The 14,074-nt window shown below is 37.9% G+C and overlaps 1 protein-coding gene across 4 annotated transcripts in view; it reads left to right on the top strand.

Annotated features, from left to right (window-relative positions):
• Nucleotides 1–14,074, top strand: part of GON4L (gon-4 like) — an 85,483-nt gene that overhangs the window by 22,231 nt on the left and 49,178 nt on the right. For 3 of the 4 annotated variants that reach the window (XM_005677376.3, XM_005677377.3, XM_013976744.2), the window contains exons 4-10: nucleotides 6,464–6,657; nucleotides 7,374–7,448; nucleotides 7,614–7,664; nucleotides 9,970–10,020; nucleotides 10,643–10,738; nucleotides 11,830–11,949; nucleotides 12,541–12,711. In XM_005677376.3, the coding sequence (XP_005677433.2) occupies nucleotides 6,464–6,657; nucleotides 7,374–7,448; nucleotides 7,614–7,664; nucleotides 9,970–10,020; nucleotides 10,643–10,738; nucleotides 11,830–11,949; nucleotides 12,541–12,711 (758 nt within the window). The remainder of the gene's footprint in view (nucleotides 1–6,463; nucleotides 6,658–7,373; nucleotides 7,449–7,613; nucleotides 7,665–9,969; nucleotides 10,021–10,642; nucleotides 10,739–11,829; nucleotides 11,950–12,540; nucleotides 12,712–14,074) is intronic. The other variant, XM_018046265.1, reaches the window with a different exon arrangement.

Here is a 14,074-nt window from a genome sequence, read left to right as displayed (position 1 = left end):
ATTAGTACTTTTACCCTGTCAAACAGTATAAGAACTGTAAACAATTTCATTCCATATATCTGTTTCTGCCTTTTGTGTTGATACTGTATTTTACTTCTTCATTTCTTTTAAACCCCATGATACTTGTTTTTTTCTTTTTCGTCAAAGGTTTATCTCCTTATTTATTTCTGGGTGTGCTGGGTCTTTGTTGCTGTGTGGGCTTTTCTCTAGTTGTGCCGAGTGGGGACGACTCTCTAGTTACAGTGGGTTTCTCCTTGTGGTGGCTTGCTGCAGAGATGGACTCTAGGCCCTCAGGCTCTAGCAGCTGCAGCACGTGGGCTCGGTGTTGCGCTCCCGGACTCTGGAGCACAGGCTCAGTAGTTGTGGTGCACGGGTTTAGTTGCTCCGAGACACGTGGGATCGTCCCGGACCAGGGATGGAACCTGGATCTCCTGCACTGGCGGTTAGATTCTCTGCCACTGAGTCACCAGGGAAGCTTCTGAACACCAGTGGGTTTTCACTTTTTATCTCTTTAGGATTGTAGAGTTACTTGAATCTGAGATTTGGTATTTTCTCGGTTTAAAGAATCCTTGTCAATATTTTAAAATATCACGTCTGTCCTCCTTTTCTTCTAGTATTACAGCTACATGTGTGTTAGATTTTTTTCCTGTATATATTCATTTTTCTCCACATTCTTTTCTTTTTTCCTTCATGCATCTGTTTCTGGGGTTCTGCAGTCTAGTTCACTAGTTCTTTGTTTTGCTGTGTCTACTTTATTTTTCATGCCAATTTAACACTGTGGATTTTGTATTTCTGGTGAAATTCTCCATCTTTTCCTTTATTTTCTTGAATGTATTAATCATAATTATTTAAAAATCCCTTTTCCTGTATCTGACTCACCCATAGTTCTTTCTTGTTTTTACTGTCCCCTGTCACCGTCCTCCACCCCCTGGTGTTTTGGCCTTTTGGTTCTGTTTTTACTGCGCTGTAATTTTTGATTGGATAGTGGACAATGTGGGTGAAAAATTCTAGAGGCTTTGGTGTTATCTTCCTCCAGAGATGATTATGTTTTCTTCAAGCACGCAGATAATTTTGGAGGGTGAATAAAATTCAGCCTAGTGTTTGTTGTATGCTATATTAAGAGTTCTTTGTTTGAACTTTCTACTTATTTCTAGATGGTGGCCTGTATTTCTAGTGAGTGACTCCTCTGGGGTTTCATCACTTAGTTTAGCAAGAATGCTGCTTTCAGCTTGGATTCTCCTTATGTGCTTCCCTTCTCTGAAGGATGACAACTCCTTAAATCATGTCTGTGGGGGTTGTTACCCAGTGCCTTCAGACTGTTGTATATATTTTATTCTGCTTTAATGTAATTTTATAGTTTTATATAATTCCACAGTTGTTTTTGGCACGAAGGTTTCATCTGATAAAAAATACATTGTTGTGGCCAGAATCAGAAGTCCTGGGTGTGTGACAGGGCTGTTAAGTGGCTTTTTTCATACACCAAAGCAGCTTTGATGATTCAGATATTATAGAACCCACCCATATTTTTATTGACATCATCTACTTTATAGTACATTTACAGTGCAAATTTACTTTTAGTTTATTGCTTACTTCATTAAATCTGCTCCTTAGCAAATACCTTGTTTTTTAGCCATATCCCACCTTTCTCATAAAAGGAAAAACTAGATTTCCTTCTTTAGTCTGATTTTTATAGAGCAGCTTCCTTTAAAAATTTTTTTAATTTCAGTTTATAAAAATTCTGAGTCAGTGGTATCCCAGTATTTTAAAAGTAAAATAAAAGATTAGTTCTAAAACAGAGTAAGAAGTAATTGAATTATCTGTTCTTTCTTGGATTGTCTGTGCAGTGTATTGGAATGTATTAAATTTTCCTTATAGACCCACATTCCCTATTAAATTCAGCCTTAAAACCAAAAATCAGAGGAGAAATATGTGTGATGTGATTTAGGAGGATGTAGTTAATTGGAGTGGTTCTTACCCCACAGTCATTACTTTGATTTTTGTAAGATAACTGTTCTAAATGGGAGTTATGGTTAACGCCAATGCTTTTTCCATTAAAAAAATATTTTCTGTAGTAAATTTTATTATTTCCATTTCAATCCTGTGATAACTTTTCTTCTCAGTGCTTTTAATTTTTTTTGTCTTTATTGTATTTTTATTGGGGTTAATAAATGTTTTTCAGTGTGTATTTTAAAGCAGTATTTCTCAAAATGTGGTCTGAAAACCAGTGCTAGTTGAGAACTGTTACTGGTTTGAAACAAATAATTCATGGAAACTGAGAGTAAAACTTTAAAAATCTGACATTCATAACATTGTAAAAATTGAAACATTTGACAGTATGGCTATATTCTTATTTTATAAAAATGTGAGTCTACAGTGGATTCGCCACAGTTTGAGAAGCACTGTTTCAAAGGATAATTTAATTACTCACCAGCTGTCTATATGTAATTTTATAAATTTTTATCTGCTTCCATTGTAAATTTTCTTTTTTTGGTCTTTTATGAATTTTGGTTACATTTTGTAGGTTAAATTTTGTAATGAAGATTTTTAGTTACTAGGTTACTTTTTGGCTAATAACATACTTTATTATTTCTGGTGTAATATTAATAGTTTTAACTTGTGTCTTTCAAACTTTTTTCTCCTGAATTAGTTTTGCAGTTGACAGTGTTTCTAACAACTTGATAGGTTATGAATATGAAACTGATGAAAACTTCCTCAGGTGTCAGAAATCCTCGTCTTGTTCTGCGTCTACTGGGTCTTTAAGTGCTGATGAAATGAGGAGGGAAAGGTGGGATTACGGAAACCAGGAACTGGCTAGATTGGTCTGCATGAGAAAGAATACCAGAGGGACAGGAAGAGCAAAGAGGAGATTTAAGAGTGGTGAGAGAGAGGAGTTTTGGAGTTTATGGAGAAAAGAGGTAAATGAGGTGAGAAGAAAGACTTTGGGAAAAGATATGAATACAAAGGTTTTAGAAAGTTTTGTTGTGTATTATGCTACATGATTCCCCTTTTGCTGCTTTCTCAAATGACCATCAGTAAAGAGCTGCATCACTTTATCACCTCTGATGCAGTCTAGGGTTTTGTATTTCTTTTGCATCTATCACTGTGTTGGGATGTACCTCAGGATAGTCCATTTTAGTTTGTTACACAAATGTTAGTTGTGTATGTTTGAATTCTACCTTGTGTTTGTTAAAAGTCATTATCAGTTTTTTTCTATATAATTAAAAATTCTCTAGTCATTTTTAACTTGTTGTCCACTCCACGCCACCCCCCAGGCTCACGTAAAAGGGACTGAACGTAGTGTCTGGGAGATGTTCTAACTTGGGAGATGTTCTAACTGACCTTCATGCCAAGGCAGCCAAAAGCCTCTTGAAGGATGAGGGGGAGGTGGGTGGCATGCATACGTGCATGAAGCCCATTCTGTCCATTCTTTAATAACTCAGTTACAGTCCAGTATATGGGTGTACCACTTCACTTAACCATTCTTTTTTCATATTGCCTGTGCACACAAAAAGTGGTACCTGCCTTTTCAGTAAAGAATGAATTAAAAAAAAAAATGAATGTTCTTACTCTCAACCCACAAGCCACTGTAGCCGCAGCACCCTCCTCACCCCAAGGGTGTGCCCTGAGGGGAATTCAGGATAGAGAAAAAAGGATACTGGGCCTCGATAGTTAAGTTGCATTGCTAATAACTCCAGTGAACCCACAACTCTTACATCTTCCCTTACATAGAAAAGCACTGAAATCGTTAACTTGAGATGTCATTTTTTGCAGTTAGCAGTAATCTTTTGATGTTCAATTACATATCTGTTTTTTTCCAGCAAAAACTTCTGTATATCCTGGGTTCTCCTTTACCTCTATGGTGCAGCTCCTCAGAACCATCTGAGAGGCTGTCTTCAAGGCCGTAGTCCTCAGTAAGGATAATAAACATAACTTGCAACTTTCGGGTTGTGTGCTTTTCTTCAGTTGGTATTTAGGTGTTTTCCGTGTTTTTGCGTAAGTAATTGATGTTGATAAATAAAGAACTCGATTAGTCTTTACATGTGGTGTTGTTCAGTTGCTCAGTTGTGTCCAACTGTTTGCGACCCCAGGGACTGCAGCATGTCAGGCGTCCCCGTCCTTCACCATCTCCCAGAGTTTGATCAGTAATTACATATGTAGTTATTTCCTTAAGAAGAATTATTGGATTGAAAGTTATGAGCGTTTATCAAATTCTTCATGTATATGCATTAGTGAAAAAGCAGTTGTTTGAAGTTACTAATTTTCACAGAATAAATATTGCCAGAGTGCAGCTTGCAGATCATAAAACCTTTTTAAACCAAGAAGACTGTCTTGATGTTAATTTTCTCTAATCCCTTGTTTTCATTTGGTAGCAGACCAAAAAGTTTCAGAGATGAGGACCTCATTTTGGTATTGTGTGATAGTCTACCTCAGGATTTACGGGAATTCTCCAAGCCAGTCTTCAACAGTATGTGAACCAAGAACTTTTAGATGTTCAGGCTGGATTTGGAAAAGGCAGAGGAACCAGAGATCAAATTGCCAACGTCCGTTGTATCATAAAAAAGCAAGAGAATTCTAGAAAAACATCTACTTCTGCTTTATCGACTGCACCAAAGCCTTTGACTGTATGGATAACAACAAACTGTGGAAAATTCGTAAAGAGAAATTTGTGTGCCTCTTGAGAAATTTGTATGCAGGTCAAGAAGCAACAGTTTGAACTGGACATGGAACAACAGACTAGTTCCAAATGGGGGAAGGAGTACGTCAGGACTAAATATTGTCACCTTGCTTGTTTAACTTCTATGCAGAGTACATCATGTGAAAGGCTGGGCTGGATGAAGCACAAGCTGGAATCAAGATTGCTGGAGAAATATCACTAACCTCAAATATGCAGATGACACACCCTTCTGGCAGAAAGCGAAGAAGAACTAAAGAGCCTCTTGATGAAAGTAAAAGAGGAGCGTGAAAAAGTTGGCTTAAAGCTCAACATTCAAAAAATGAAGATCAACATTCAAAAAATGAAGATCATGGCATCTGGCCCCATCATTTCATCATGGCAAATAGTTGGGGAAACAATGGAAACAGTGACAGGCTTTATTTTCTTGGGCTCCAAAATCACTGCAGATGGTGACTGCAGCCATGAAATTAAAAAGACACCTTCTCTTTGGAAGAAAAGCTGTGACCAACGTCGACAGCACATTAAAAAGCAGAGGCATTACTTTGCCAGCAAAGGTCCATCTAGTCAAAGCTATGGTTTTTCCAGTGGTCATGTATGGATGTGAGAGTTGGACCATGAAGAAAGCTGAGCGCCAAAGAATTAATGCTTTTAGATGGTGGTGTTGGAGAAGACTCTTGAGAGTCCCTTGGACTGCAAGGAGATCAAACCAATCAACCCTGAAGAAAGTCAGTCCTGAATATTCATTGGAAGGACTGATGCTGAAGCTGAAACTCCAGTACTTTGGCCTCCTGATGCAAAGAACTGACTCATTGGAAAAGACCCTGATGCTGGGAAAGATTGAAGGCAGGAGGAGAAGGGGATGACAGAGGATAAGATGGTTGGATGGCATCACCAACTTGATGGACATGCGTTTGAGCAAGCTCCAGGAGTTGGTGATGGACAGGGAAGCCTGGCATGCTGCAGTCATGGGGTCGCAAAGAGTTGGACAAGACTGAGTGACTGGACTGAATAATCAGGAAGCTTTTCCTTTTATCTGGTTATATATGTGCTCCTTTTTTGTAGAACAGAGGTACTTCATCCTCTTCACTCTTTTTAATATGATTCAGAGTGGATGTTTTTATTGGTTTGCTCCTTGTTTTTCTCTTTTCTAAACTCAGTAATATAATAACAATAATGATAAATTATGTTTATATAATATTTCAGGGGTTATAAGGCACTTTGATAGATATTATTTCACTTAATCTGCATGGCTTCACTGGTGGGAAGATATCTGTATTTTACAAAAGAAAAAAATTAAGAATCTGTTGCCAAGGTAACCCAGTTAAGTTGTAGATCTGAGATATAAGCCCTGGATTTCTGAAGTATTATCTGGGCAGTATAGAGTAATAATTAAGACAGTTCTAGAGCTAAAGTGCTTGTCCTCAGAACATGGCTTTGTCATTATTAGCTCTTGGGAAAGTTTCTTAATCTTTCTGCCTCAGTTTCTTCCTCTGTACCGTGGGGAAAAGAATGGTCCCTACCTCATATGGTTGTGATGAGGAATAAGTGAAGTAGTGTGTATACAGTGTGTGGAAGAATGCCTGACCTAATAGGAGTATTCAGTGACTGTTGGGTGTTACCACTGTGTTCTTACCACAGCTGCCACTCTCACCACTGTTCCGTCACAGCCTTCTTTGATTCCAGGACCAGACAGCCGGCGGGTGGTTTTTCTTTCACTGTTGACTTTTTGGGTTGTGTTCTGGGAGCAGTTGCTTTGGTATTCTGGTGATGTTCTTGGTTTATTTGCAGAAGAGCATGACAGTGAAGAAAATGAGAAAAGGCGAAAAAAGAAAAAAGGTACCAAGAGGAAAAGAGATGGAAGGGATCAAGAAGAAAGGACTTTGTCTTGTGACCTGAAGCTGGATGACATGCTTGACCGCACCTTAGAGGATGGCGCCAAGCAGCACAACCTGACCGCAGTCAACGTGCGGAACATCCTTCATGTGAGTGCGACTGGGGCAGTTGTGTATTGGGAGCACAGGGAAGCAAAGGGAAATAATTCGGAAACGTTGCAGTCTTGGTATGTGAATTACTAACTTTATGAGTTCCTGGTGGTAAAACATTATACATTTCAAAAAAGCTTTCTCTTTGCATTTGGCACAAGTTTGAAATGTGAACACATGTGAAAGAACTTGACTGGGAAGATAAACTGTTCCTCAGCTTCCTTCCACTAATTTGATTGTTTCTTGTTTAGCAGATTGGAAGATAATGGGAGATGATAATGTTCAAGGTGGACTTACTCTTGTGGGTGGATATGTCTGAAAAGATGCCCAGTTAACAGTTTACCGTACTTTGCACATAAGCAAATTTCTCTTCTTTGCCACGTAGAAGTACAACTATTTATAAGACTGCTGTTGTTTATTACTGTTTCTCTTAAGCAGATAGTGAACTGGAGAATTTTTTTTTTTTATGCACGCCATTCCTGTTATTATCAGCTTGTGAGGTTGATCCATTTGCTTACTACATTGTTGGAAGCTGTGTGCTTCTCTCCAAAACTTGCTCCTTTGCTTTCAGTTGCCTTGCTTTCCCCTAATCGGAAACCATTTGAGTATCTGGCTCTCATTTATCCTCTGCATATATCTAGCAGAGTTACATAGAGATGAGTATTACCTGGATAATACATCTTTGTGTCATAAAGTGAAATTTCCTCTTTCTCCAGGAAGTAATCACAAATGAACATGTGGTAGCTATGATGAAAGCAGCCATCAGTGAGACGGAAGATATGCCAATGTTTGTGAGTAGTTCTTGTTCTTTTAGTGTCATGAGACAGAGCTATCTGTAAACTGGCGAAGTACAGGAAGGAGGTCATTTGGAAGTCTGTAAATAATGTAACAGTTAGGGACAAACTCAGTCACTCCATGATTTTTATTGACTATTTTCTTCTCATTTTCCTTCTTAGGAGCCCAAAATGACACGCTCTAAACTGAAGGAAGTGGTGGAAAAAGGAGTGGTGGGTGTTCTGTTTTTTCTTTGTTGTATATTTAGCTTTGTTAATATTATCTAATTCCAGGTTATTTGTAGGGCAGAAAACTGTAGGAAAGATTTATTATGATCTAGGTTTTCCTCCTTAAAGAAATAGTTGTAAAAGGCAAATAGACATGTGGAGATGGAATATATGAAATTATTGTCATAGTTTATTTTTATTTTAGTTGCTTTTTTGGAAGTGCTAGGTAGATAACTTTTGGAATGTTTGAAAGCAGTGAGCGAGGACAGTTTTTCTATTCATGTTGTGAGATATGTGGCAAAGTGATTAAGGTAGTATATTTCACATTGTGTTTCAGGGAACAGTTTTATCACGATCACCCTAGTATGGGTCCCTCATGAGTGTTTACTGAAAAATACATATTTTGGGGCTCACCTCAGACTGAGGAATTGGGACCCATGGGTAGGGCCTAGGAATATGCATTGTTGAATACTAAGGTATGAGAGCCACTTGAAGACTTTTGAAGCATTCTGATATAGTACAGCAAGCTCTTTGATGCTAGGGACTGTGTTTTCTTCTGCTTAACAAGCACATGTCCAGCTTGTGCTGACCTTTTGTGACAAGGCAGGAGATAGTCCTGAGGGAGTCCATTCTATCTCTGATAGTAAGGAAGATTTGCCTCCTGGACCCAAAATACATATTATAGTTTTTGTCTGTTTGTCTGATTCTGTTCCTTGTAGCCCTGTAGAGGAAATATCTGCTCCTCTTTCATATGACCTTTCCTCTAGTTGAAGAATGCTAGTATATCTTCTCATAACATTCTTTTCTTGCTAAATGTCCCCCAAATTAAAAAAAAATTTTTTTTTTGGCCAAGTTTCACAGTACATAGGATCTTAGTTCCCTAACCAGGGATCGAACCTGAGGCCTCTGCATTGGAAGGTGGATTCTTCACCACTGGACCACAAAGGGAAGTCCCATGCATTGGCTTTTTTTGACAATCGCATCATATCTGTCTAATTGACTAACTCTGGTTGCATAAAGTGAAATTTCATCTTCGGGAAAATAATTACAAGTGAATATGTGGTAGCTATGATGAAAGCAGCCGTCAGTGATACAGAAGTTATATGAAGTCTGCCTGACATAGAATAAAATTAACAGTAATTCCGTATTTGACTTGGAAAAACAAAAACCCAAGGAGATCCAAATCAGGCTCTAGATTATGTTTACTAACCATGTATATAGTTGCATAGAAGGTGGACATCCCAAGACTGTAGTTTATATGAGGAGCAAGGTTTAAAGTCCATTTCTCTTGCTTTTTAATACTTAATAGACTGACTCCTTCCTGATGGATTTGGCAGTAGGGAAATCTCTTGGTTTAAAAACAAACATGAGACGAACTGTGGACCTGAATCACATTTCTCCCTTTACCCTATATTGGGCCTGGCTACACAGAGCTAGATGAATAGCTGCAACATAGCAGGGCTGAGACGATATGGAGGACCTGAGGATTCTCGTAGAGACAAAACCTAATGACCTGCTGGAGTTTGTTCCTGATGATTTTGTTTGGGTCACCATTAGATGGTCAAGAAATTATACACTCCAACTACATACTCTAATGGCATTTTGTCAGGAGTTATGGAAGAGATTTTAAAGGGTTCTTTAAAAAACTTTCCCCCCTACCAACTCTATTTTTTAAAAATTAAGAAAAAGTTAAAAGAATTTTAGAGTGAATCTAGATTCCATCTAGACGTAACAATTGTAAAATTTTGCCATATTTGCTTTATGTGTATATATATCTTTTTTTCTGTACTATTTTGAAAAGAAGTTGTATACAAATTGATACTTCATCTCTAAATCCTTCCCTAAGAACTTTCCATGGCTGGCTTTTTGGAGGCATACTTACGGTAGCTTTATGTTATTGATTTTAAAAAAATTACAGTTTGTGTGATTGATTACTAATTGATACAAATGGCTGCTATTGCCTATAATGTCATAGATTTGTGCACTGTGGTTGTTTACAAATAGTTTTCAAGTTTGTTATTCTCTGTGAACCCAAGCTGTAATATAAAGTAGGCAAGACAGACACTTCGTCCATTTATGGGTAATACAGATATTTATTAGGTTTAAGGCAGAAATACTAACGGTGGGAAAAGATTTGTCTCTCCTTTTCTTCTGCCACGCTTTGACAGATATTTGAGCGTGCAGATCAGTACCCCTACATCACTGTAGTTACGTGTTAGTCCCATGGCTCCTTGTGATGGCAGAGAAGTAAAAATGAAAAACGGTCCATTTTAGTTAAGAGAACTTACCTATTTATATTCTTTTTTGGTAGGTAATTCCAACATGGAATATTTCACCAATTAAGAAGGCCAATGAAATTAAGGTAAATTTGGAAGAGGTAATTCTATTTTTCTCAAGAAAGACTTCATCAGTCTCAAAACCCTTTTATTTGTTAACTTTTTTTGGACCTATATATTTAGTTAAATTTCAGCTTTGGTTTTTTCCATTCTGTTACTCTTAGGTTTGACTCTCATGCTAGAAATTAAAAATTGTTTTTTAAAGTTTATTTACTTATTATTTCATTTTTGGCTGTGCTGGTTCTTTGCTGCGAGGGCTTCTCTCTAGTTGCGGAGAGTGAGGGCTGCTCTCCAGTCGTGGTGCGCAGGCTTCTCATTGCAGTGGCTTCTCTCGTTGAGGAGCCCAGGTTCTAGAGCTCAGACTCAATAGTTGTGGCACACAGGCTTCATTGCGCTGCAGGGTATGGGCTCTTCCTGGATCAGAGATCGAATCTGTGTCTCCTGCATTGGCAGGGGGATTCTTGACCACTGAGCCACAAGGGAAGCGCGTAGAAATTTTTTTAACTCTTGACCCTTATTGCTTGCTTTAGCTGCTTATGCTCTCAGGATTTCTTTTTACCGCTCTGCTTTCTTCCCTTTACTTTCCAAGTACATATGATTCATATTTTCTAATCAATTTATTTATTTCTATAATTATACGTTATGTAGCCTCCTCAGTTTGTGGATATCCACCTTGAGGATGATGATTCCTCAGATGAAGAGTACCAGCCAGATGATGAAGAAGAAGATGAGACTGCTGAAGAGGTCAGTGGTTACCTGTGTGAGTGTTAGTTGGTAATATAGAAAATTTTTGGTTCCACAAGGCAGACTGGACTTTGCTTTCTGAGTAATATCACTTGTTCTATACAGAGGGTTGAAACGCAGTACTTTTTTCAACTTTTTTCTTTACATAAATCTAAGACTATGACTCCTTTTCATGTTCCCTTGATTTTTTTCATGTCTTGTATTATGAAATATAATAACACATATAATATGTAGAACTGTGCATAGGATAAAACAAAACTATACAGCTTGAATAACTATAAAGCTAATTCTCATTAAACTTCGTTAAAGTCATTAAATGTAATGTTGCCAGATGCCTCTTACCACAATCACTTCTCTTCCCCTACAGATAACCACTATCTTGACTTTTTGGTAGTTACTTCCTTGCTTGACCTGGGTTAGATCCCTGGGTTGGGAAGATCCCCTGGAGAAGGGAAAGACTACCCACTCCAGTATTCTGGCCTGGAGAATTCCATGGAGTCACAAAGACTCTTTGTGACAGTCCATGGGGTCACAAAGAGTCGGACACGACTGAGCAACTTTCACTTAATTTCCTTGCTCGTCTTTTTAGTTACATCACCTAAATATACAGCTCTACACACTATGTTCAGTTTTTTATTGTTTCTGAAACTTATGTAAATGGAACCAGTAGTGTATATATTCTTTTGTGTGGCCTTTTAAAAATTTGGTTCAACACAAGTCATTTGAGATTTTATGTTTGCTTGTGGCTGTAGTTTTTTCATTTTCATTATAGCTATGTAACAAGTCTGTTTTTAAATGTGTTCTTTGACTTGTTTGTTAAAGGAGTTTTAATCAGTGCCTTACAGTTTTGCAGAGGTTACGACATTGATGAGTATAGTGATCAGATCCCTGTTCCTTCTTCAGAAAATTAAGCTTTTATTTAAATTTTATTCTTTTACTCTGACTAATTCAGTGATTGATATTTTATGATTCATTCTATTGAGATACTTCACAGTGGTTGATATTTTATGATTCATTCTATTGAGATACTTCAGACTCAGTAGATTGAGGTAGGGGCATAAATATGAAAGTGAACTGGATTTGTTTTGTAGAGTTTATTGGAAAGTGATGTGGAAAGCACCGCTTCATCTCCACGTGGGGCAAAGAAATCCCGATTGAGACAGTCTTCTGAGATGACTGAAACAGATGAGGAGAGTGGCATATTATCAGAGGTAAATCCATACCATGCTAATAAGATAAATTAGAAAGACCTTTTAAGTAGATTATTTAACTGTATAAATAGATAGCTTATCCATGGTGATTCTGAGCTGTCACCTTTTGCCAAACATGATTCAAGATCAGTAACCATGCCATTATCTTCCGTGTATTTGTGACTAGTTATAACTGAATTTCCAAGTCCCTTAAGTCAGTGAAGGGTTAAGAGAAAATTGGAACTCAGTGACAGGGAGAGAGATGTTTGAGTTTTTGTTCAGGGTCCAAATATGAGTGACTGGCAGGGTTTCTTTTCTTCTACCCCTCTCTTTTCTGTATGTGTTTTCTAATATTCTAAAGCTATTTTAATTTCCCATTTTCAATAACCTGAGTAGCATCCTGTTGGCTTCATTAGGAATAGGATGAAACCTGTTAGATTAATGTACTTGACAATGTCTTTGCTTTTTTTTTTTTAACCTCTCTCTGGCTGGGAAGAGAAAAATCGCTAGCATGTGAGAGATGTGCTTCTGTCTTCCTGCTTCTTTTCTTTCCTCCCACTTTTCCTCCCCTCCCCCCTTTCATTTTTTAACATAGTTGCCTCTTTTAATTAGGCTGAGAAAGTCACCGCACCTGCCATCAGGCACATCAGTGCTGAGGTAGTGCCCATGGGGCCTCCGCCCCCACCAAAGCCCAAACAGACCAGGGATAGTACTTTCATGGAGAAGTTGCACGCAGTAGATGAAGAGCTGGCTTCCAGTCCGGTCTGCATGGATTCTTTCCAGGTGAACATAACTCTAAATTGCTGAGAAAGCAAATGGAGTAATTAGTTATTGCTCAGATTGGGAAGGGAGAACGGAAGATATTACATTCTGATATAATAAGTTCATGTCATGAAATTGTAGGTCTTTGGTACTATTTGGTTTGTAGTATTTTATTGTGAGAATGGCATTTCCTAAGGAAGGAATAAAGGTATGTGACCGAGCATTAAAAAAAAAATTATGTATCTGTTTGCACTGTATCTTCGTTGTGGCATGTGGGATCTTTAGATGCAGCGTGCCAACTCTTAGTTGTGGCATGTGGGATCTTTAGATGCAGCGTGCCAACTCTTAGCTGTGGCATGTGGGATCTAGTTCCCTGACCAGGGAGTGGACCTGGCCTCCGGCATTGGGAATGCGGGTTCTCAGCCACGAGACTTCCAAAGAAGTCCCACAGAGAGGATTTTTAAATGTGGAGCAGAGAAGCAGCCTTCAGCCAGGCTCCTCCAAATCAAGCTCTCCCACAGTTGCTTGAGCATCTTCTCGTTCTTTCTCTTCGTACACTTTTTTTTCCTGAGTTACTTTGGCGTGTGCTGCAGTCGTGATGCTCCTTTACCCCTAAACACCTTAGTGTATATTTCCTAAAAATGAGGACAGTTGATTATGAAAATAAGGATATATAATATTATATATAAAATCCATTAAAGTCCTTATTTGGATTTTATCAATTGTCCCAATAGTCTTTTGTATAAAGCCAAAGAAGAACAATTTTTCTGTGATCCGGGATCCAGTTTAGGATTCCATGTTGTATTTAGTTGTCTTGTCTCTTAGACACTTTTAATCGGGAATAGTTTCTGTCTTTCTTTGTCTTTCATAACCTTGACATTTTTGAACCTTACAAAGCAATTATTTAACAGACTATTCCTCTATTTTGACTTTTCTAATAGTTTCTCACAATTTGATTCAGCTGATGTACTCCTGGCACAGATATCCCAGAAGTGATGTGTCCTTTTCAGTGCACCGTATCAGGAGGCACGTGGCTTCTGTCATGTTAAATTTGATCATATGGTTAAGGTCGTGTCTGCTTTTTTTCTCCTGGCTGTAGAAATGTTATTTTTCCATTTTAAAATCAATTAATATGTATCCCTTTTTTTTGAGGTAAAACATCTTTTCACCCACTTATTTTAGCATCCATTGCTTATTCTTGATTGAAACAATCATTACTGTGTGTATTGTCAAATGGTGACTTTCTAAATCACCATCATTAGCTAGTTCTATTTTTTGATAAGTTTAAGCGTGAATTTTATTTATTTATAAAACTTTATTTTATATTGGAGTATAGCCAATTAACAATGTTGTGATAGCTTCAGGTGCCCTAGGTAGTTCTTTT

This window comes from Capra hircus, chromosome 3 (assembly GCF_001704415.2).
Source record: "Capra hircus breed San Clemente chromosome 3, ASM170441v1, whole genome shotgun sequence".
NCBI classification, from domain to species: domain Eukaryota; kingdom Metazoa; phylum Chordata; class Mammalia; order Artiodactyla; family Bovidae; genus Capra; species Capra hircus.
Note: the sequence above shows the minus strand (reverse complement) of the source record. Positions and strands in the feature narration are given on the sequence as shown.